The 23,476-nt window shown below is 60.4% G+C and overlaps 5 protein-coding genes across 6 annotated transcripts; all 5 read right to left on the reverse strand.

Moving 5' to 3' along the window:
- Positions 1-1,924: 1,924 nt before the first annotated feature.
- On the reverse strand, positions 1,925-4,165 carry LDBPK_362910 (hypothetical protein, conserved; the record flags this gene model as incomplete). Its single annotated transcript, XM_003865358.1, has 1 exon — positions 1,925-4,165. One exon carries the CDS (start codon positions 4,163-4,165, stop codon positions 1,925-1,927), a length of 2,241 nt encoding a protein of 746 aa, XP_003865406.1.
- A 1,581-nt stretch (positions 4,166-5,746) lies between these two features.
- LDBPK_362920 (hypothetical protein, conserved) lies at positions 5,747-7,348 on the reverse strand (the record flags this gene model as incomplete). The annotated part of the gene is made up of 1 exon (XM_003865359.1): positions 5,747-7,348. The coding sequence occupies one exon, from the start codon at positions 7,346-7,348 to the stop codon at positions 5,747-5,749; it is 1,602 nt and encodes a 533-aa protein (XP_003865407.1).
- A 560-nt stretch (positions 7,349-7,908) lies between these two features.
- LDBPK_362930 (hypothetical protein, conserved) lies at positions 7,909-16,020 on the reverse strand (the record flags this gene model as incomplete). The annotated part of the gene is made up of 1 exon (XM_003865360.1): positions 7,909-16,020. One exon carries the CDS (start codon positions 16,018-16,020, stop codon positions 7,909-7,911), a length of 8,112 nt encoding a protein of 2,703 aa, XP_003865408.1.
- Positions 16,021-17,365: 1,345 nt separating this feature from the next.
- Positions 17,366-19,993, reverse strand: LDBPK_362940 (hypothetical protein, conserved; the record flags this gene model as incomplete). Its single annotated transcript, XM_003865361.1, has 1 exon — positions 17,366-19,993. The coding sequence occupies one exon, from the start codon at positions 19,991-19,993 to the stop codon at positions 17,366-17,368; it is 2,628 nt and encodes an 875-aa protein (XP_003865409.1).
- Positions 19,994-20,581: 588 nt separating this feature from the next.
- LDBPK_362950 lies at positions 20,582-22,519 on the reverse strand (the record flags this gene model as incomplete). 2 transcript variants are annotated; one of them, XM_024473497.1, is made up of 1 exon in its annotated part: positions 20,582-22,519. In XM_024473497.1, the coding sequence occupies one exon, from the start codon at positions 22,517-22,519 to the stop codon at positions 20,582-20,584; it is 1,938 nt and encodes a 645-aa protein (XP_024329266.1). Both variants share the same exon structure in this region, with proteins under 2 accessions (XP_024329266.1, XP_003865410.1).
- Between the last annotated feature and the right edge of the window lie 957 nt (positions 22,520-23,476).

The raw sequence follows: 23,476 nt of genomic DNA on the forward strand, positions 1-23,476 counted from the left end.
GTGCTGGTAGTGCACCACCTCGAAGTCTGTTTAGTTGCTTATGTTGCTGGCCAACTGTCAGCCCAAACGGAGAGGCCACAATTCTGTGCATTACATACACGTAGACACATACACATACACTCCACACATGCGCACCACGAGAAAGAGAAAGGTGCGACAGATGGCGCGTAAAACACACGCTCAAATGTCCTCTTCACCGTCGTCGTAAGTGTCCCACTCAGCTTCCATACTGCAGAATGTACAACCAGCCGCGTCCGCCAAGCGGCAGCACGTACAACCCTTCGCGCCGTTGCAGTTAATCTCACCTGCGTTGCTGAAGCAGGTGCCGCTCTCCATTGTAGCGTGACACAGGTAGGGGTATCCGCGTTCCTGGCAGTAGGAGCAGCTGAGCTTTAGCTCCTCCGCGGCGACGGCGGGAGAAGAGGCGATGCACGCGAGGCAGAGCATAAGCAAAAGGAGGAGGGGGAGCAATGCCACTGCCCCGCCCACATTCCCGCGGCGCGACGGAATAGACACCACCGGTGCCATAGAGAAATAACGACGGTAATGAACAGTGCTTCTCACGCGCGAAACAGCAAGAAAGGTGCCAATGCAAATAGTGATGTTAGTGTTCCGGAGTTGTGGCTGATATGGCCCGAATTCTCCCACGAACGAAAACGCTCAGCGCGCACTTGTGATTCCCTCCGTCGGGCACCTCAAATTCGCCAGCCAGCAGCCATGTAGGTGTCTGTGTGTATGGGAATCAAGGGTGTGTCAGCATTTGAGTGCAGAGGAGATCCACCACCAGTCTACATACGCAAAAGGCAAAAAAAAAGGGGCATGAGAGAAGTCGACAGAGAGAATAGAGGCAAAACTTGACATCATCGAACGGGATCAGGCAACGACTCATCATCTTTGCCTTGGTTTGCAGCACCGTAACGTGCTGATAATGAGCGGGCGCCACGCTGGGATTGCTCCACAACGCTCCAATTACCTCCCACATCGGTGCACATCCTTGAGAGAAGACGAAATCGCGCGCCTGAAATTCACATCTCGTTTCTTTTTTTTTATGTGCTGTGACAGCGAATGCCGTCACTGAAGCGCATACACACACAGACACACGCAAAAAAAAAGTCCTCACTCCCCTTCAACGCGTCTCCCTTCTTTGCATACCACTTGCGGTTCCTCCGCTGGCGTAATTTACAATGTCGTTCGCGCGTGAATTGGTCCCGCGATCCCACGTGGAACTGACGCAGAAAGGAGCCAAAAGCAAAGACAACATTCCTTCATTTAGAAAGACACACACGCACACACAAAGAAAATGACTATGTACTGGACAATCGATGGGTTTCGGCCGCCATTACCACCATTATATTTGCACATTTAGGGAGGAGGAGGGGTGTGGTGGTGGGGCAGGCGAAGCACAGCGAGTTCGGCAGTGCTGAAAACAACACCGGACACACCCACCCACACGCAGGCAGAGATGGGAGAGGAGCCGGCGATACGGCACCTTCCTCCAGCCTCGGCCCTTGCCTGCCATGGCCAACACCCCCTCCCCCATAACCTCAACGCACACGCTCCGGTGTTTTCCTCCCCTTTCCCCCTCATGTGGGCACACCTTTCCTAGTGTACACATACGAGAGGGGCGCTCACGTGTGTATGGACGCGCTGAGATTTATAAAGGGAAAAGAAGTAATGATATCCACAACACCCAAGCCACAGTTGTGTGGCACCGCAACATACAGTCCACGGCAGAGAGTGAGAGAGCTGCGAACGCGACCCCACGGGAGGTGTGTTCGAAAAAAAGATGACGGCGTCCACGGGGCTAGATGCGGCAGAAACGCTCTTGAAGCCTTCGCAGCTGACAGGAGTGGTGTGCCTTCATCTGCTCTCTCTTTCCCTCGAAACCGAGTCATCACCATCACTCACATGCACCAGCACGACTTCACGGCACAATCACCAAAGATCCGTCCGCTTGGTACGCTTGGCGCTCCAACTGCGAAGCAGCCACCTGTACCGCTTCTGCTAGACCACCCTCTGCTGATAACAGCGCCTGGAGTGCTTTGGCGCACTTATCATTAAACCGCCGCACGGCTTCCCGCTGGAGCACAACAAGCTCGTGCTGCACCGTCGGGTCATCGCTGTGGCCCAGCGCCGCCGCAGCACCGCCAATCTCCGCCTCTACATCATCGCCGTAGAGCAGCTCTGCAAAGGCTTCTTCGTCGTGGTCGAAAACGGCCGCGCGCAGAATGTCAAGGTGCTGGTCGCTAAGGCTGTCGGCGAGGTCGACGTTGTACTGGCATAGACTGGCGGTGCTGTCGAACGTGTTGCCGTCCAAGAAGGACATGAAGGATAAGATCGGGTAATCAATCCCCTCCTCGCGAGAGCTGCTGACGGAGTCCATCAGTGCCCTGAACAGGTCTGGGTCCGGGGCTGGGGCGCGAGGAGCAGCGGCTGGAGCCGTCGGCCGACGAAGATGCCACTGGCTGCTGCGGTGCCGCTTCTCACGGGTTGGGGGCGATACCTGCTCGGATGCACGATGAGACCGCTCCGAGGACGCCGTCGGCGGAATCGCCTCACCCGCGTCCTGGCGGCTTGTCACCTGCACAGCTGCGTGGGTCTCCCCGCGCGTGTGCCGGCGCGAGCCGGTGGACGAGGTGCGATGCCGACATGCGCTGCCAGCGGGTGAGGTGGAGTCGAGGTACTCCTTACGCGCACTGTGCCGAGTCGCACGCGAGCGTGCGACATCTTCTACTTGCTGAAGCTCCCGCTCACGGACCTTCTTCACCTCGTCCTTCATGTTCTGTAACCAGTGGCGGGTGGAGTCGATGCGCTGCATGATCTGCTGTCCTCGTGGGCTGGGAATCACCACCGGCGGGCCGTTGTCGTAGGGCCGGCGAGGGGAGTGAGCTGTGTTGGAGCAGGAGTGCGACCATCCGTTAGCCGGCACCTGGCACGCTGAGTGCACGCTGATCACCTCAATGTGGGAGCCAGAGCGAGGGCGGCCAGTCGTGTGGCTGTCGGCTGCGGAGCGGATATACGTGGACCCGGTTAGGGGCGGCGGCGCCGTGTACGGGTCCTCTGCTAGTGGGCGGAAGAGGGACGTGTGACGAGGGTGACGGCTTCCCTCATCCACGGAGTTAGGAGTCGAGGTGCGATGATGGCGATGGCGCCGCTTGGAATGGTGCCTAGACTCCGGCCGAGAGCTACGACTGCGGTGTACACTGGTATGCCGACGCGGGCTGCGGGCTTCCTTCTCTGCGCTTCCGCCCGCTTTCGCTCGACTGTGCCGGCGAGAGCGGTGCGGTGTCGCCTCACGCTTGGCAGCCACCTCGGCTTGACGGGAACTGCGGTACCGCAGCGCATCGTGCCGGTGTGCTGCCTCCGTTGCTGGTGCAGGCGCTGTCGAACTTGTCGTGTGTGAGTGGCGGTGGCACCGGACACTGCCTTGGGGGCTACGCGCATGCGGCTCGGTGGATGCATGCCGTGACTTACGTGAGGAGGATGGGGCGCGGCGCTCGGGGTGAATAGGCGACTCTTTTGATGTGTGAGAGCGGTGCGGGCTTGCGGAAGAGCGACGGTGACGTTGGCGAGGACTGCGCGCCACGCTGTCATAGCCAACGTGCGACGGCTCGTGTTGGCGTCGGCTACGACGAGGTGTGCCGTCAGTGGAGGTGCGAGCAGAGCGACGCGGAGACGCTCGTTTACCATCCCCAACAGCTACGGGGGCAGTCCTCAAAGCAGGATACACCGATGCGGCATGACGAGAGGACGAGCGACGTCTGTGCGGCGTCGAGCGGCGACGGGGACTCGTTAACGCTACAGCTCGTCGGTGGCAGACCCTTTCTCCGCCGTTGCCCCCGTTGTAGTGACATGTTGGCGAGCTGCGGCGGCGCGGTGGCTGTGTGCTCTGCCGACGCAGAGGCGGCACTCCGTCCTCTGGCGCGTGGTCATCCTTGAGGTACTGATGCAGCTCTCGCGAGACGTGACTAAGTCCTTTGCGCTGCTTCGACGCGCTGCTGGGTCGGTGCGGTTTCTGCTGCGGGGACGAATGGTGCCAATGAAGCGTTGGGTGTGACGTGCGCTCATCTCTCGGCTGCATGTAGTCCTCGTCTTCATAGTAGCGCCGGCGCGAGGACGACTGAGGCCGGTCGCGATGTTGGGAGCTTGCACGACGTGCGGACATGGTATGCGAGTTACTTGCGTCTGTGCGTGTGATGGCTCCGTGAGACTAATCTCCACAACACGCGGATGATGCCGCGAAGGAAACACACACACTCCTCAGAGAAAAAAACGAAAAAAAAAACAAAGAAAACGCGGCCCACTGCAGTCCTCCCGTAACACAGTCAGGCTCGCCACTCCACAACTCACCAGAAGAACAACGAAAACCAGAGAAAGGCCGGTGAGACGGGCTTCGAAGGAAATGACGCTCGTAGAGCAGAGGATATGCAAGAGAGGGGGGGGGAGGGAGCGTCGCGAACCAGGACGACGCCAACACATCACAGAGCAGGGAGAGAGAGTTACAGAGACAGAGAACAATGAAGATGACGCAAGAAGAATACGGGAGCGAATGTAGAGGAAGAGGAGAGGGGTACGACAGCGAAAACAAGAGAGAGATCCGTCACCATGAATGCTACAGGCAGGCTAACACAATGAGGTGCAAATGAAGTGAAAGAGGGGAGAAGAAATACACAGATAAAAGGAGACCAGCCAAGAAACAGAAACCAGCCAACAAAATCAAACACCTTTAGAATGTGTGTGTGCGTGCGGCAATTGAAAGAGGACGAGACGATGTCGGGAATCGGGCGTGGGTGGCGGTGTAAGATGGTGGAGATCGAAGCCGCAGCTGGATGCGGCCGTATATAGCCTTCCGTTATGTATGTCGTACGTTTTAGCCCCCCCCTCCTCTCTACTTCTTTGCAGCGATAGCCGAGAGACGATGTGTGCTTGTACGTATGTATGCGTGTCTGCGGGCACGATGGAGAGAAACGCGATTTGATCTGCTCTACAAGAACGAAAGGAAGACACATACAGTCACTCACAGGCAATATGGCCAGAGCGATAGGGCAACGGGAGAGGAACAGCCCGTGGGTAGGGCGGGGGTGGTGGGCGCGCCAATGCCAATGTGTGCACTCCGGTGAGTATGTGTGTGCAAGGGATACAAATGCCCACCCCTCCTTTTGTCTTCACCCAAGGATTGAGCTGGTCAACTGTCGCGTTCTCTCGCTGTCCCTTTCGTAGGTAATCCACTCGTGTGCTGTCGCCGTCGTGCCAGACCTGAACAAGCACGACAAGAGCAACCAGCAACAACAACTGCAGAGCAAAGAGAGATGGCGGGCGAGGAGGATAGTGGAGTAGAGAGGGGGTTGAGGAGTGAAGGTGTGTGTGTGTGGGAGGCAAGGACACAAGCAGAGAGAGAGAGAGTGAGTGATTGAGGAAGAGAAATATTTTTAGTCACGCGATGACGGGGAGGGGGCACGCAGAGTGCCAAGGCCAAGCGAGGGCACCTCCGTGAGGGTTTCTATATGTGACCAGTGATGGGCGCACGGCTTCGGCTCTTCTCTGTCCTTCTTTCGGCGCGTGTGGAGGAGTCCAAAAGGAAAAGAGATCCCGTGGCGCAGCGGCTGCAAATACCGTGACTAAAATCACACTGGGGATGTTTCCGGTTCGTGGGATGGCAGAAGCTGAATACAAAACAAAATGCAGCAGTAGACCGTAGCAGAACGCGATTGCACGCAAACAAACGCGGACATACAAAAAAGGGGACTCAGAATCCTTCACTCAACTCCGCATCGCACCGCTGCACGTGCTGCTCCATGAATGTCAGTGGGCCGATGGGTCCGCAGGCGAATTGAAGCTCGCACTTGATCCGGGCTCGCTGCATCCATTCCGCCTCCTTCAGTACGCGCTGAAGGGTGTGGCGTACGATGGCCGTGTCGCACCCTCTGAGCGACGTAGCGCTGTCTGACGCCTCTGGTGCTGATGCCAACGCGCCCTGCACGATTGAAACGACCCGCTTTAGTACCTGCACATCATGCATTGTAAGGGGAATGCCTTGTGAGGAGGCGAGGCCACCGAGGAAGCCGGCGCTGAGAGGCGCCTCGCTTTGAAAATTGCAACTCCACACGAGGGAAGGGCACACACCGAGGAAGCGGAGCGGAAGCAGCTCCTTTACCTTCGCTGTCTCTGCAGATGCAGGCGTGGCACCAGAGAGGGGAGAAAAGGAAGACAAGGTAGGCTTGGGCTGCGAGGACGCGATAGGCGACGGGTATCCTTTCGAGCCAAGCAGCCCCATGACTGTCAGGGCGATACCCAGGCCATCCGGGTCCCCGTCAACCATGATGTAGAGCTGCAGGGCAGGCCGCAGGGCATGAACACGACGCAGCCACTCCCGAGCGGCGACGCACGGATATCCTTTTGTGCACAGAAGGATGCACGAGTACGTGTGCGGAGTGCCGCTCTTCGTCATGGACTGCAGTACAGCATGATGAACACTCTCCTTCTCAATCAGGACGAGCCTATACGGCCGGCTCGATGATATGCCGTCACGTGCTGCTTGCCAGACACCAGCCTCTCGACACCCCACCATACGGGTCGCGAGGGAGTACGTCAGCGTGATGCCCGCAGAGCCGCGCGCGGACACGTCAATCAGTTCCACTGGATCACAGAGCTCCAGCGTGATTGCGCCGGCCAAGAGACTCTTGCCAGCGGCTGTAATGCCTAGTGACTCGCGCGTGTAGAGCGGCGTCAAGGACGCCGCGCCCTGGGCTCCCTTCCACGGCCGTGACAGAAGGCAGCGAGGACTTCGAAAGAGCGAGGTCAGCACAGGTCCTTCTCCACGTTGCTGATGAGGAGGCACACGCGCCACAACTTCGAGCCAGCCACATAGCCGCTTGATACTTTCGTGGGTCGCGCGCTGCCCTCGCGGCGCAAAGAGTGGCGGGTTGCGGTAGTACAAGTCACGCTCCGTGCAGACGTCGAGACGTGATGTGCCGTCGCCTGTCTGGAGGAGCGAGTAAGGTGTCTCTTGCTCGCGCCGCGGGGCTGTGCTGCATCGAACTATCTGCAGCACATAGAAGGTCTGGGCGATGGCTTGGAGGTGAGAGGCGCGGTAGCCGTTGCGGGTCGGACTCGCTCCCTCTGCGCAGAAGTCGCGGAGAAAGAGAAGAAGAAGGGCTTCGATGTGGCTCTGCAGCTGTTGGTGATACGGTGCGCGGTGGCAGTCGTGGGAGGTGGCCGTGGTGGACATATCCGTGTGTCTACACAGATACAGACAAGCGACAGAGAGCAAATGGCGAGAGGACACAGAGGGGAGGGAAGGGGGTGACAAGAGAGGCGTGTCACAGATGCGACAAACCGACACAGGCATCGGGGTGGGAGCGGGGAGACGGAGCAGATTAGGTCGTGGTGCACTGCATCTCTTGCGTCTCTCTCTCTCTCATCAACGCAAAACTTGGAGGAGAGACCATTCCACAAAAAGCGGCGAAGGGGGAAGGATTGAACAGCGCTGCTGTCTATGTGCCAACGGCGTTCGCAGTTTCGATAAAACAGAAGTACATAACAAAACACGCCTCCCTATGGTACATCGATCAGTGAAAGGTAGATGAGCGAGCGTGCGAGTCTATTAAGGTGAAGAAGAGAGTAGGGAAGGGGGTGATATTGCTCAGAGGTGCAGCGTGCAGTAAAACGAGAAGTACTAGGAGCGAACCACGCGAAGGAGCAACAGCGAGCGATACAGAGAGCGGCGATGGCGGAAAAGAGTATATGGCATGAGCACATGTGCGAGTACTTCCGCGAAGCAGGCGCGTCTCTCCCTTGCAAAGAAACGTAAACGTCATCCCATTACATCAAGGACAGATTGTAGGACGGAAAGGGAGTTGGGCGCCTCTAACCCCCATGCGATCAGCGTGTGGTGCCGTTGTGGAATAGCTACAGTGAGTGGTAGAGGGCGATGGCGTGAGCGAACTCTTCGTAGGTCATGCGCCCACGTCTCTGCGTCTCAATGTCAATGAACAGCTTCTTCAACTCATGGCTCATGCACGGGACGCCAAAGTTATCGAGATACTTAAAGTCGCGGTAGAAGAGAGCAAAAGAAATGGTGTTGCTCATCTCGTGCGCCGAGGCCGCTTCCCCTGCTGCTGCTGCTGCTGCTGCTGCTGCTGCTGCGGGAGCGCCCAGGGAGCGGTAGTGTTGCCACAGTAGCTTGTAATCCGCATGTGTGCTGGCGTGTAGCAATGCATCATACACCCACGCCATCTGCAACTGGGATTTCATTCGCGGCGGAGGGGATGGCGGGCGCAGCTCTGCGGCGACTGTTTGCGCCACAGCGACGATGCTCGCACTCTCTTCCGAATCGTGAGGCGCCTCCGCTGGTGCAGGTGACGCTCCCCTCGCCTCGGTGGTCTCTATAGGGGTGTGGTCGAGCATCTGCTCGCGACTGTGCATCCAATCGAGTACCGCCGGCGTGTCGCAGCCTCGCGTCCAGTCAAAGACACGCAGGTGCCTCAAGCTCGGCGCCACTGCCATGACGGGGTTGAGAAGCCACCCCTCCTTTAGAACAACGTCGTGGTCCATACCGGCGACACCCACGGCACGCAGAAACGGGTCGGGCAGGTACATGTCGTGATGGCTCGCGTTCCAGCACCAATAGCGGCGGACAGCGAACGCGGCCAACGGCCCTGATGCCGCCATCACGCCAACGCACGACAGCGGTGACGGCGCCTCGTCCTTGTCCTCTTCATGCGTCGCTCTCGCGTCCACAATCGATTCGGCGAGTAAGGCGTTGAAAGACGACGGGGCAGCCTGAGTGCAGTCGGCGTAGCCAATCACGCACTGGCAGAGATCGTGCCAGGAGAGCGACTGCGCGTCCCAGGTAACGTTCCACTTCGTCAGAGACGGCGGCGCCGGGGCATGGGATGCGCCGCTCGTGTCACGCGTTGCTGCCGGCGCCTGCAGCGAGTCACGAACTGCGGCGTAGAGGCCGTTTACTACGTAGTGCCCCTTCCACGGTGCTCCTGGGTCTGTCGCCACGGCGCGTTCATTTGTATCACTTGCGCAGCCGGGCGTCATGCGGCAGAGACGTGTCACCTCCAACCCCTCAGACAGCCGCATCGACACGCCTTGCCGCATCTCAGCCCACAGCTCGTGGGGTGTGAGATGCCAGATCTTCATGGCATCGGCAGCGCTGTAGATGTGCCTGCGCTGGTGCAGGTCCTCGCTCGCCGAGCCCACCAAGGAGGTATCCGCGTCATGCACCGCCTCCTGTGAGAGCGCCGAGCGCGCAAGGAGCTCTGGCCACGGCACTTCATCGCCAAAGACGGCGCTGAAGCGGGCCTGATCCTCGACAGCGACTTCACCGCTCTCTGAAAGCACCGCTGCGAGGTTTGGACAATCCGCAAAGAAAGCCTCCGTGGCGTACAGTCGGTCGAGGAGGGCCACCGTGCACTCTTGCTCCTCTTCTTCATGCTTGACAGCTGCTGTGACGGCCACACCGTGCTGCTGCAGGTGCTGGCGCAGCAGCGCGCGCTGAGCTGTGTCCAGTTGGTGACTGAAGAAAAGCAGCGTGCTGACGTTGCGGTGCAGCAGAGCGCTCTCCGCTGTGTTGTCGGAGGTTTGGACACCAGGCGGCGCTGCTGCTGCTGCTGCTGCTGAAAAGGTGTTCAGGAGGGGGAGGTCGTAGCGCTGCTGAAACGCTGCCTCCCGCGCGGCTTCTGCAGCGCGGCGCGCTTCGGCTTCGTGCACCTCGTTCCGTGCCTTGGCAAGGGCAGAGGGGAGCAGCAGCGTTTCAGACGCGGATGCCTTTTTGCGTGTCACCGTAACGGTCTCCACGAGATGTAGCACCTCTCGAGTGTCCCAGCAGGCGAGATGCGAAAGCACACCGGTCCCGATGCCGTCGCACATGGCAACCGGGTTGCGCAGCCATGCGCGCAGCAACGCCGTGGCGCCTGATGGCTCTGGCTGCCGAAGCACCACGCTACCGATAGGGTCGCTGTCGAAATAATCCAGCGGAGGCCACTGCAAGTGCAGGCGACCCAGCAGACTCTGCAGGGGCCCCTCGCTCACGCACACACCACCGCCGCCGCCCTCGGCCATCTCCGGTGCTGCGTGCAGTCCGAAAGACGACCACGACGCGTAGAGGCGGCCGCGAATACTCCCAGGCGCAGCCAGCGTGGGCTCCGCACAGCCAAACACCTGTGCGAGACACTCCTTCCAGCTCCACCGACTGGGGCTCCACGACACCAGGTAGTACGGCAGCGGATACTCGGTGATGGCGCCGGCGATGGTGTGAGCGAGGTACGGAACGTGGGCGTTGATCACGTAGACGCCGTACTCTTCCAGCTCCGCGACGTGCAGGTGCGGCCGCACCCACAGCGAATTCTTCGCCGTCTTTACGAAAAGCTGAAGCTGCGGCGCCGTCATGCCGCCTAGTCTCTTGGTAGCGCGGGAGGCCGGCAACAGCCGGCCGCCGTCAAGCAGCGCCTTCCATGACGTGCCGAACGTCCGCGCGGCGCGCTCCTCCTCGTCGGCGTTCAGCTGAATCTCCTGCGGCTCTTCGATAGCGTAGCTCCAGTCCTCAGGGTACAGGTATTGCACGGTGCGCTTCAGCGTCGCTATGTCTTCGCCGTGATCAGCGATGAAGCCGTGGGCGTCTATGCGGAGGCCGTTGTCGAGGAGCACAGAGCGCACAAGGTGATGAACGGCACTGTTTGTTGCAACCTGCGGCGCCAGAGTCAGCACCGCAGTATCGCGAGTGGTTTCGTCGTTGCACTCATCTGCAACGGCGGCCGCCCAGCAGCACCGGATGCGGGCGCAGGCGTGCCGCGCGTCCATGCCGACTACGGTGTCCCACAGATACGCAGGCCCGTCGTCATCGCGAGCGGCGACGGAGATGAGCGGATCCTGCAGCGCCCACGCCACAGTGCGAGGATCCAAGGTCGAGACGTCGGTGCTGCTTCTCGCCGTTTCATTGCCCGCCGCGACGTTCACCCACGCCGCTACCGTCGGATCAGACCACACCGGGAGCCGCCACCACAGCTGCCGCTGCCGCACCGCCGCCACGGCGCTCTCCGAGACATGCAGGAAAGGGGAGTCGTGGCCCCGCGTGGAAAGCCCGGACGCACGGCTAAGATCACCTTCCCCGCCCTCTGATGCCCACCACTGCCGCAGTACACCAGTGGGCGCCTGTAGCTCTGCAATGAGGTGCTGCAGCTTCGTGTACCCCATGTCCGCGCGCGCAGAGTCCCAAGTGAGCAACCACACTCGCACTCCTACGATGGCCTGCGCCGCTACAAACTCCTTCTCTGCTTCCATGACGTCGCCGTTCATCACGTAAAACGGCTTGCCGGACTGCAGTCTTTGAATGAAACAGCCCTCGCCTACGACGGCCGTGTCGTGCGGATAGAGGCTCTTGCTCCGGCGACAGAGCGCGGCTACTTCGCGCTCGGTAACCTGCATGACTCGTGACATCTCTGCTGCGTTGTAAAGGGACACCGAGGTGTGTCGATAGGACACCCCAAACCGTTCCTTGAAGCGTATCTGCCACTGCATCGAGCTGGCGAGGCTCTCGATGGCTGGAATGGCAACGCCGTAGCGGTATTCGCGGTGGTGGTGGCAGCGGTAGAGCACGGACGCCTCAGCCGCGCTGGCGCACTGTACCACGCGCTCGTGCACAATACGAACACCATTGATGCGCAGTTGTTGCTCAAGCAAGCTGCGAAGAGTATGGTAGCTCGAGGGCATGCGCTCCGCCACGGGGACGCACGTTGGGTCCAGATAGAGGACCGCAGAGCATGTGAAAGGCGAGGACGGAGAGGGCGGATTTTGTCGGTGCGCCGTCGCAAAGCCGCATTGAAGAAAAGGGTCGACGGCGCCTGTGAACGCCACGTGGCGATAGGCGCGCAGCTGCGCGAGGATCGTGAGGTCTGCCGGCCCGTCGTCCGCTTCTTCCGCTTCTCTCGGATGTGGAGCATCCGGTGGCGGGGGCGTGGCGAGGGCCGTAGCTGGTGGAACAAGCCGCGTTCTGTCCTGCAGCATCAAGACTGTGCGCGTGCACTGGAAGTCGCGCAGCTGCCGCACCAGCGCGTGTACGTCCTCCTGCGGCAGGACGTGGAATGCCTCTGTGATGACGCTGGTGTCTCGACAGTACACGCTGGGGTTGGTGAGAATCGTTGACAGTAGCGACGGGTGCACCCCGGACTGAAGGAGGAGGCAGCCGTACGGGTCCTGTCTCGGTGACTGCGCGAGCCAGCGACACCGCTCAGCCAGTGCAGCAAGGGGAGTGTTCGAGGCATGCAGAACGCACTCGATCTCGTCAGGCTGCCCTGCCAGGCTGTACCGCGTCCACTGCGCTCCAAAGTGCTGTCGCAGGGAGCCGGCAGCCGCGGCAACCGGGTCGGCGGCCCCAATCACGTCTCTCAGGTAGTCGTCCCACGACATGTCCGCGGCATTCCACTCAACCGCGTACCAGACAACTTCGTGGCTGCCAACGTGCAGGCGGGACCGTCGGTAGCTGTACGGCGCGTTCATCACATAAAGGCCCTCCTCGGCCATGTAACCCACGAAGAGCGAGTCAGACAGCTTCGCCTGATGCTCGGGTGCCAGACTCTCCCACCACATCATCACGTGTACGGTCCCGTACTTCTCTTCCGCCTCCTTCGCGTTCAGCATTAGCCCAAGCTGCACTGCCTCCATCCAGCCCAGGTTGAAGTGACGCGCGAAGGCTTGCGCTTCGGCGTCCGTGATGGGCACCTCAGCAGCGCTGCGCATGTATGCGTTCTTGAAGAAAGAGTCGTGCAGGACATCCAGGAGCTCCCGTTCCAGGGCCACTTGCAGCGGCACGGCTCCGCTGTCGCGGACGCGCACCCGGTGTGCGAGCAGCAGCGCTGGCACCGCATCTCGCACCGCGGGAGTGGTGCTAGAGGGATGCAGCCAGATGAAGCCGTGATGGAGCTGCACGGCCCGCTGCGACTGAGCAAAGCGCGCCGTCCAGCAAGGGGTGGATGGTGAAGAGTCTTGTGACGGTAACAACGGCTGCAACACAGTTTTGAGCGTTTCGCGCACATACTGAACCACACCGGCGAGCGTGGACGCGCCTCGGTGCAGCAGTCGCTGCACGCTCGGCTGCCGCACGAGCCAATCTTCTAGCGCCACCTCAGAGCTCAGCGGTCCGCTCGAGCCGATCCGCGGCCACCGCAGCACATCGACCAGCGCGTGATACGCCGTGCGGGAGAATACGTGCAGCGGTTCGCCAACCAGACGCGTCGTATTTGCGGGGCTGCGATCGGCAATGCGGGAGAGCAACCGGGTCAGCGATCCAGCGGCAGAGTTGCCGCAACTCCCTGTCTCTCCTTCGTTGCCATTGCTGCATTGCCCGACGAGCGCTTCCCGCATTTCGTTCCAAGAGACGGCAGATGCGTCCCACTGAACCCGCAGCAGATGCACGCGCGCTGTCTCTGCATTGTAGCGGTGCTCCAAGAGCGGAACGTGACCGTTCACTACCCAGACCTCGTACGTTGCAAGGTACCCGAGCCAGAAATTGTCACCGACGCAGATAGGCGCGGTGCAGCGCCACCCCGCCTCCAGTGCGCCGAGCGGAATGTGCAGCGCTTCACACACTATGGCGCCGCCATAGAGGTTTTCAGGAGTGAGCGGCTGAGCAGTCTCGTCTGCTAGCGCTGCAGCGGCAGCCCTGAGGGTCACCTGCATGTCGTCCGACATCATTGCCCACAAGCCAGTCCCGGTCTTTTGCGCCAGCTGCCGAGCCACTGCCAAAGCTGTGCTGCTGCTGAAGACGTAGTCGAAGGCGTCATAGCCAAAAATATCCGCCTCCTCGACGATGAACACGCCGCTTTCTTCGAGTGTGGCCAGTGTGAGCTTGATGGCCTCTGCGGTGGTGGCGACCGGCGGCAGAAGCGCGAGCACCGCCTCATGCGCGGTAGTCTCTGCTGCCGGTGACGCACTGAACGACGCGTGCAGTGTCACCCACGATTGCCCCTGTGAGCGCACCAGGTCGCGACTGACCACATCGTCTTCGTATGGAATGCCCCACCAGAGATGACGCGCACGCATCGCACCAAAGCAGTCAGCGGAGACTTGTACAAGAGGGTACGCTGCAGCCACCGATTCTGTGACGGCAGCCCCGTAAGACGCAGCGTGCTCCGCGCCCAAGGTTTCATTGCGGCCTTCCCCGAGCGAAACGGGATCGACCGACGCTGCCGCGCAGAGGGCTTCGGAAATAGCAGCGCACCGCGCGGCCATGCTCTGCTGCTCTGGGTCGGCTCGCCACGACAGTTGCCACAGCCCGCCTGCGCGTTCGGACGCGCATGCGCTTGTGGAGGTCCCGAGTACATCACGGCGGTAAACGGCGTACGCGGCGTTGACGACAAAGTAAGACTCTGAGGTGAGACTGAAGGGGCGGTTTGGCGTTACCACCTCTTTCCGTTTGCCTTGCAAGCTCGCGGAGTCGCTCGCTGACGAGACAGCGTCCACCGGACACGCTGGGTTCAGCTCCGTCATGAGCTCCTGCCGCGAGAGCTCCGTGACTGACAGCGTGGCAGACAGCTGGTGCGTTTTGTGCGTATTCGTGGCACAGTGCTTCAGCACCGCGGCAGCCAGCTCCGCGCCAAGCAGGTCCTCGGCGAGAGAGGCGCTCCAAATGCGGCCCTCCTGCATGGCGACCACCCAGGGCACGCCCCAGTTTTTCTCGAAACAAGCCATCGCTTCGGCAGCGACGGCTTTGCTCTCATCGACCGCGAATCGCCGGAGCGCCTCCTGGTCCAGCGCGTAGCGGGCAACATCTCCGTGGTGGAGATCCAGCTTTGCCTCTAGCTCCTCTGCGGAGACTTCACGTACCGCCTCGACGCACACTTCGAGTTGCTCCAGTTTTTGTTCGAGGAGGTGGACGAGCTCTTTGCGGGACCACAGGTGAGGGTGGACGAGAGCGACTGCATAGGTGCGAGAAGGGATCGAGTCCTTGGCGAGTGGCCCCGATGCTGCTGCTGCCATATCCACGCAGCCGTTTTTCCAGTCGTAGAGAGCTGCGGCATCATCCACCGAGTTTCTGCCCTCCGCTGTGCTGTCGGGAGAACACAGCGCATCATACAGCGCCACAAGGGCGACAGCGACATCATCTTCGTCTTTGCCAGCCATCATGTCGAACACGTCCGTAAAGTGGCCGTGCTCGTGCAGCGTAGGGCCACGCAGGAGCACCGCCACCCAGGGGAGCGGTAGGCCGCGCTGAACCAGCGACCGGGCAAATGGGTCGTCGTAAAGCGGCACATTCATCCAGCACACGCGGCACGCCAGCGCCTCCAGTGCCCCCGTGAATACATCGATGCTGTGGGGCGTAGAGGCCGCCTCTGCCAGCATATGCGGCAACCGAATCATTCGCTCCGTTACATCCTGCGACACTTCTGGTGCGGCTTGCGAGGGCCAAGAGGCGACGCACCACCAGCAAGGGGCGGCAGCGCCGCTAGCATCGCCGCTTCCTCGCCGAAACGCCTCGAGCACTGCAGGATAGGCACCATTCACGACATAGTGCAGCGGCGCAGCGCGCTCTCTTTCGTCGGAGCTGAGGATCCTGGTGACGGTCAAGCCCAGCGGCAGCGCAAGTACGGCGTCGTCGCCAGCCGATGTGCAGCGCGACGCCAACTCGGCAGCGGAGACGTTGTCTGCTCGCATAACATCAAACGCTGTGCGCAGCCGCCCGTCGTCGAGGGCAGAGTCCCAGAGCTCGCCATAGAACTCGTAGAAAAGAGACTTGAGGTCCTCTTCGGCCGCGCAAAACGATGGCTGCTCTTCTTCCCCCGTGGCACTATCCGAGGCGGAAAGCGGGTGGCGTAGAACGGTGTCCGTCGCCGACGCGGCCCAATAGTGGATGCTGCCAAAGTACCTTTCCACAGTCGACGTGCTCAGCAATGTGCTCGCGGAGACCGTGTCTTCGGCATCAACGCACGCACCGACGTTCGCGAGGCACGTGCGTACGCGATCGACGACGGCTGGCGACCACACATGCGGTCGAATCAGAACAAAAATGGAGTTCATATGTAGGGTCTAGGGGGTGGGGTGGAAGCGGTGCTGATGAGCGTAGGCTCGCGCGCGTGTACGTGCGAGAGTGAGATCAAGTGAGGGTCTTCTTTTCGCGTGGTTTCCAAGAAAATAAAATGACGAAGGGAAAACAAGAGAAGTAATGCTCCATGTGCGGAGGTGGTGGTGGTGATAGTGATGGTGAATCAGCAGTGCGTACGAACGACTCGTACACCGCTGCAGCTGGTTTACATGGAGCAGATCGCGATGGCAACCAAAAACAAAATAGGAGGCGCCTGTTCCGTCCGTGCTGGTGACTCTTCTCAAGGCGTTGTGTGTTGCCTTGGCTGGCTGCGCTCGGGTAAGATGCTGCACAAAGAGAAAGATGAGAAAACGACGACGGTGAATGGAGGCAGACAGAGCGAGCGCCGGCAGCTTGTCAGCGACAAGTGAAACAGGAGATGCAAAAAGAGACAGGAAAGGCCGATGCACACAGTCCTGAAGAGGGAGGACACTGAAATGCACGTCTGCTGCTTGCCTACACAGGCATACACATTGACAGTGGCGTAGCAGAGAGAGAGAGCGAGGTAGGAGGTGGAGGAGTTGTGGGAGAGGGAGTGATGTGGAGGGTGTGCTGTCAATGAAATACCACGTGTTCGACAAAAAAACTACTGGGCCGGCTGAACGTGGCCTTGGGGTGAGCCAGTGCCCCCTCCCCTTTCGTTTCATTGTATTTTCCCCTTCGTCTTCTTCCACGGTATGCATATACTTGCGCATGACTCTTCTGTAAAACGGGCGAGCGCATGCACACACACACACACACACACACACACACACCGAGCAAAAAAAAAACGTGAACAGAAGACACAGCGTCAATCTAAGGTTGAATCAAATCTATCACAAACAGTGACTTGTCCTATCTAAGTCTGCCGTCTAAAGGGGAGGATGAGGTGTGTGTGGGGGTGGGAGGGGGTAGTGGAGCGGTAAGACCTTCTACACTTCATTCTCGCCATGGCGCTCTCTCTGTCTCCCTGCCGTTGCCGGTGAGTAGCAGGCGCCACACACACACACACACACACACACACACACACCGAGGGAAACAAAAAGAAAAAGGGCAGCAAAGCGGCGCCGAAGGGGTGGGGGTGGGTGGGCGTCGTCCGAGCGTCGCATCTGCAGACAGCTCTTCTGTTATCGGCGTTTTTGTTTGTTCCATGCGACCTGTGGCTACAAACCGAAGCGAGGATGGCGACGGATCACATCTCGGCGTATCGTTGCCACCACCACGCTTCTCCCCCTTGTGCCCCTCCTTTTCCTGCACAGCAAACATAAAAAAAGAGGAGGGAGAAAATAGCGCGCCGCCCCTTCAGCGAGCATGGCGCATAACTGCCGCATCGAAGCTCTGATGCAGCGCCTCTGTGTCCGTCGGAAGGGACAGCATCAGGTTCTTCATCTGGATGAGGTAGTTTGCCACTTGTGTGGGCTCTGAGGCAATCACGATGAGCTTCTGTAGAAGTATGTACTGCTCCGATGTGAGCTCCGCGGCGAGAGGGTGCTCCAGAAAAAGCTGCAGACTCCCCAGCAGGTCTTTTCCATAGGTGATGACGGACGGCGCCGTGCCGTCTTCGAAGTCAAACGGGATCGTGCGACCGGCGTTGCGGTCCACAAACATGCTGAAGTCCACCCAGCGCTCCCAGTGAAAGAGCATGATGAACGGCTGCCATGTGGCGCCTTGAGCACCAACGTTGGCGTGGCCCTCCTCGACCCGCTGCTTCTTCTCCTCCACCCTTGGCAGCGAAGACGATTGCTCAGGCACGATTGGCCAGGCGAGAAACAGCTCCCCCAGAGCTGACAGGTTCCCGTGCACTGTGCGGCGCGCCACCATCGTCGAGAAGGCCTTCAGCACCACGCGCATGAGGGTGGTGTAGCTTCGAAGTGACAAGGGCAGTCCACTCATAGGGACCGCTCGGTAGCCGAGCGGCATCGAGAGCACTGTGATACCGCCTCCATCAGCGTAGCGGATGCCGTGCACGTGCACCGCCGGAGCACACAAGGAAAGGCCGAGTGCTGCCCGACGGGCCTCGTCGCCACCCCGTGGAAGCATCGTCACTCTCCACCGGTACACAAAATACTCCTGCGACGACGCCTCGCCTACACATGCGTTATCTGTCGATGTTGGCAAGGGGCAGGACTCTGCATCATCCGTGCACGGCACGTAGTTCCGTTCCGCCTCGGCGACAGGGCCCGCCGGCGCAGCTGTCGATGCCACCACAATGCGGTCCCCTCTGTCACCAACGCTTGGCTGCATCGGCAACTCTGGCGCAGCAGCACCGACACTGCGGTCTTGTTGCGGTTCTGTATCCGTCACAGCTTCCACCATCAACTCCTTACCACTGGGCTGCTGATCTGGCGCTGCTTGTGAATCTGCCGCTCTTGTCTCCTTGACGGTGACTGAGATGCCGGTCTCGGGCGACCGATCTGTCTTGATGGGGCTCCCTGCCGTTTGGGCTGGGGCACTGATTCGCACCGCCACGTACACCTCGGCCACGAGGTGAAAGTGCACGAGCCGATACCACGCGCTGCCGAGTCGAACGACCGACCCACACTGCAACTCCGGCGTCGTCTCTACATCTGCCGCTACCTCCTCTGAGTAGAGCTGAGGCGGCATGGCCGCGGCGCACACCTGCACATTGTGTTCCACCGCAGCCCCCACCTTGCTCGCAGCGATGGCCGTGGCGGAAAGCCCGTATGCGGTGCTCGCAATGGGCTGTCTGTACGAGGGGGTGGCGGTGGCGCGCGACGCGGTCGAGGTGTGTGTGTGTGTTATGCTGCGAAAAAGCTGCTTGGTGGCTCGCACCGCTGCGGACGCGCGTGAAGTCGCCGTCCACCGCGTCGCGTCCTCGACGGCTGTCTCCTCCACCCTAGTGTTGTCCCCCTCTGACAGCGGCATTGGTGGTGGTGTGGACAGGCGCGGCGGGAGCGGCAGGGCGCCATGTACGCGTTGCTGAGGCGGCTGCTCCTCTCGCTGGATGTCTTCGGCGCTTTGATCGTCGTTAATGAAGCGGACGCGACTGTGGCGACCGCCGCCGCCGCTGCTGCGACTGCGGTGGCGCTTCTCTGACCTCCATCGCCACTGCGAGCGGCGACCGTCCGCGTCGTCCGGAAGCCGCGGCAGTGCGGCCGGCGGCATTGACGCGGCTCGATGAGAGTCGCCTCCGCCGTTGCTGCGGTGTATGAGGATACCTTCTTCCTCCGCTACAAACCGCACCGGGACGCAGCTGTGCCTCTTGGTAGGACCGCCACGGCTCATTCTTGCCGCAGCGGCCCCGCTGCTGTCGCGAAAGATAGAAAAGTCGGATGGCCGCGCCGAAGCGGGGCAAGAGGAGGTGCAAATCGCAGACACAGACGGGTAATGCGAGGTGGCAGAGACGTCGATGTCGACGAGGGTGTCGCCGTCTATGTGGCTGGGCCGCACCACGCGCGACACCTCCTCCGTCTGCGTGAGCTCGTGGCCCTCTGCTGTGGCCGCTGAAGCGCGCACGGACATTGGACGGCTGCCGCCGGTCGTGTCTGACTCCATTGGCAGCTCAGCGCTTAGCCGCACACCTGAGCGGCGCGAATCGCGACCGTCTTCTTTCGCCAGGCGTCGTAGCTCTTGCTGAACGGCCATATCCTGCATCTGGAAGGCGACGCACAGCTCCCGTCCCAGCCGATCGTACATCGGATACTTGGAGAAGAAGACGACATTAGGGTTGCAGGAAGAGAGCGCCATGCGGCGCTGCTCGTACTGACGAGTGGTTCGACGCACTGGAGCCGAGGATGTGGGGGTGGCCGATGCGGTTTTCTCGCTTGCCGGCCCCGCAGCACACAGCGGCGGCGTTACTCCGCGGACGTCAGCTTCCTCCTCTTTCAGCTCTTGCACGTACTCCTCTACCGTCATCCGGCGTATGTACGTCGCGTCATGCCCGTACACAGCATCGTAAGGGGAGTACATTTGCGTGTGCGCCGCGTCTGTGCCAAAATCTCAGTGTGGTTCACTAGAAAGACAAGAGAAAAAGACGAAAAGAAATGAGGGACACATCGAGTCGGCACTCGAACGACTCGTGCGTCGTGTGACGTCGTACGAAGGATGGGTAGAGAGAAGGCAGGGAAGGAGGTACAGCTGGATCGGTGGGGAAGAGGGCCATGTGGGGTAACGCAGACACCTACGCGTACTGTTTGTGGAGGGGGGCGAGGCGGAGTGTGGAGAGGGAACAGAGGGCCACGAAGCAACAGTGCGGGGCCTGCTACCTGGGCTGGCCGTAGCAGTGCCGAAGGGAGGGAGGGGGGAGGAGGGGAGGAGTAGTGGAGGGCACGGCACGGAAATGGCGGGCGTGCTTCATTCGCCTACACCTTGGCCCCAGCACGACCCCTCTTCTCGTTTGCATGCCGCCTGGAATACCCACGGAATGGGACGTCGCCGCATCGAATTCCTCGCCAGTGATGTTGCTAATAATACAAGATGACACGCAGTGGAGACGCAGTCGTTCACACAGCAGAAAAGGCATGCGTGCGGAGCAGACAAAACCAACACCGCGCTCTGCTACCCGGGGGCGGGAGCGCTGCGACACAGAAGCGTCGCCCGCATCGCTTCTCGCACCTCCCAGTAATTTAGCATTGGGGTGGAGGCCACGTCGAGGATGCCGAACTTGTTTGTGGCAGCCCACCTCCACGCCTCCGCAACTGAGAAGAACGGCCGGTTGTTCAGTGTTTGGAAGTACTGCTCGTGGGGTGCGTGCGAGGAGGCTGCTAATGCATCCTGCTCCGGATTGCCGCCGTATCGCGTCCCGTGACTGCGGCGTAGACCCGGGTCCGCCTCGCCTGTAGCCTCCACGCTCTCCAGCGAGCGCAGGGTCGTGCTGTAGTTTTGATATGTGCCGTTACTGATCAGGGAGCTGTCGAGGCCGTTGACCGACTCGGTGGTGGGGTTTGCGATGCCGTGCAGGTTGCGGAGAGTCCAGCTAGCCGCCACCGCGTCCCACATGGCCGGATCTTGGAGTGAGAGCCCCGCCTTACCATACCGATGCGCGTTCAGCATCCTCCCGTACGCCTCCACGAGGCTACCAGAGCCGGCAGCGTTGCCCATCATGGTGCTGGTGGCAGACAAGATCTCCTCACTAGGCACCATCTCCCGCGGCATCGTCATCAAATGACCCACAAAGCAGTGCAGCACGCACGCTATATCCGACGGCGAAACCACAACATGGCTGAAAGATTTGATCTCCGCACTGTCGCCGCCGCCGCTCTTGGAGTTCTCGCTGCCCTCCACTGTAGCGGCCGTAGTGTGGTCAGCCTGCCGCCGTTCGTCGGACCCAACAGACTGCAACCCTCTCGGTTGCTGATGCGCCGCCTGTGTCTCGGGTGACATCGAGCGGCTCACCGGCGTCGCCGTCCGGTGCGTTGCACAGTTCATCGTTCGCTCGAAAGTCGTCGACGAAGTCACCCTCGAGTAAGACTGCAGCAAGGTTGAGCGGGTCTGCTGCACTCGAGAGCGTAGCAGCTCCTCATCGGGCATGAACAGGATAGCCAGCGCCTTCAAGATAGTCATCCATCGTGGAATGCGACGAAGTGCAAGTGCGCCGGGCGACATCCCCGCTGCAAAGCTGCCACGGACTACCAGTAGCAGGTGCCGCAAGTAGCGCGTGACAGTACCTGACAGTGTGACGGTCTCCAGCAACGACTGCCCATCGGACGCCGTCATGACCTCCAGCATGAAGCGCTTGTTCACAATGCTTGAAGAGGTCGCAGTCGCCGTTTGCAGCACTACGGCACTATCGCTAGCGAGCGTGGAGACGTATGTGGAGAGTGTGAAGAGCGCTCGCAGCGGCTCGGGCAGCAAAATCGCGTAGTTGCGACTGCTGCAGAAGGCCACGATGCGCAGGGTCGGGACTCGAACGGCACGATGATGGTTTCGCACCTGCTCAAACATTAGTAGGTCCATGAGGGCCGACTGTACTGCTGCGGATGCGTCGGCAATGCCGTGCAGGCAGACTACGACTGCATGCCGCTGTGCAACCGTGCTGCGCGACAGCGGCGACCACTGGTTCCGGGTTTGCGAGGCGCTGGTGGGCGCGGCTGTCGGAGCAAACCCCTCGTGAAGGCTCTCCCCCGGGCTCGCGTGGGAGGCGGAGACTTCCTCTGAAGTCGACGCACCAACTACACCGCCGCTGCCAGCCGACGCGGCGAAGGGAGGCCCCGTTGCCGCCATTTCGGCCCTCACAAGAAAGCCGCACAAATCTTCTGGGGTGGTGCGCGGAGTGATGGCGAAGTCTACGTATTTGGGGCCCTTCGGCATCGATGTGATGAGGTTTGTGTTGAGGTGAGCCGATTCGTGGAGCACGAGCAGATGCGTGTTCGGCACGCAGCAGCACACAGACACTAGCGCATAAAGCTGCCGGCACTCACACGTGACCGGGTTGCTGGTCGCCGGCCATTGCCGGGTGAACGGGTGTGGAAAGCACTGAATGAGTGAAGGACGCATCTGTCGACGTGCGAAATACAGAATGGAAGTGGGTATGAAAAGATGAAAGATGAAGGAATATGCCGCCTAACATCTGCGACAGCGCTCAGAGGAGGAGCACTTAGCATTCGTGCGTTACTGCTTGTGCCCCACTCTTGCCCCTTGATTTGAGCGGCGTACCTTTGACACGGGAGAAAGAGTCGCGCTGCGCAGTCAAGCAACGCAGAAGGTGAACAGGAGGATGCGAACGGGGGCGGGGAAGTAAACAATCATATGGGTGGTGCACGAGAGGCACCAAAGAGAGACGCAAGTGGCGCTACACCGGCGTCGTGATAGTGGCGTGAGGAGAGCCGCTGACGAAGCTGTGCGATTACTGCGTACCTCTACACCGCATGCGTTACCGCCTCGCCCACCGTTTTTTGTTTTGTACGGTAGCCTGTCGACTCCTTTTCTGTTTCTGCTTTGCTCCATGCACTCGACCACGGCCAAAGCCCTCGCGCACGTCACACTGTTCCTGCACATACGGCGGCCCCCCTCTTTTTGTTCCTTAATTTGGAGAGGGGTCGTGTAGCGAAGAAGGGAACCGCAAACGGTGAAAAATCGTGTTGGCCTCGGCAAGGGCCAAAGGGGGAAGGATCCCAACAGCAACCAAGCAACCAGCTCCAACGCACAATGTGTGTGCCTGTGTGCGTGCGCACAGATGCGATCGTTTCACACTCACAGGACGGTAATAGCGTCATCAAGTAAAGAAGTGGACGTGAGGAGAGAAAAGGAGAGTAAGGGCTAGGGGCTGGTTTCGTTTCCTCAACGCACCCACTTCTCTGCCAATACAACATGAGTCGGGCTCCACTCTATCCCCTGTCTGTCACAGGCCCCATCGCCTGGCGCACTGCAGCGGGAGACACACACTCGCTAGTGCAATGCCGGCCCAGTCATCGGAGCACGGCCTCTGCCTCAGACTCTACCCACCCACCCCCG

This window comes from Leishmania donovani, chromosome 36 (genome assembly GCF_000227135.1).
Source record: "Leishmania donovani BPK282A1 complete genome, chromosome 36".
NCBI classification, from domain to species: Eukaryota; Euglenozoa; class Kinetoplastea; order Trypanosomatida; family Trypanosomatidae; genus Leishmania; species Leishmania donovani.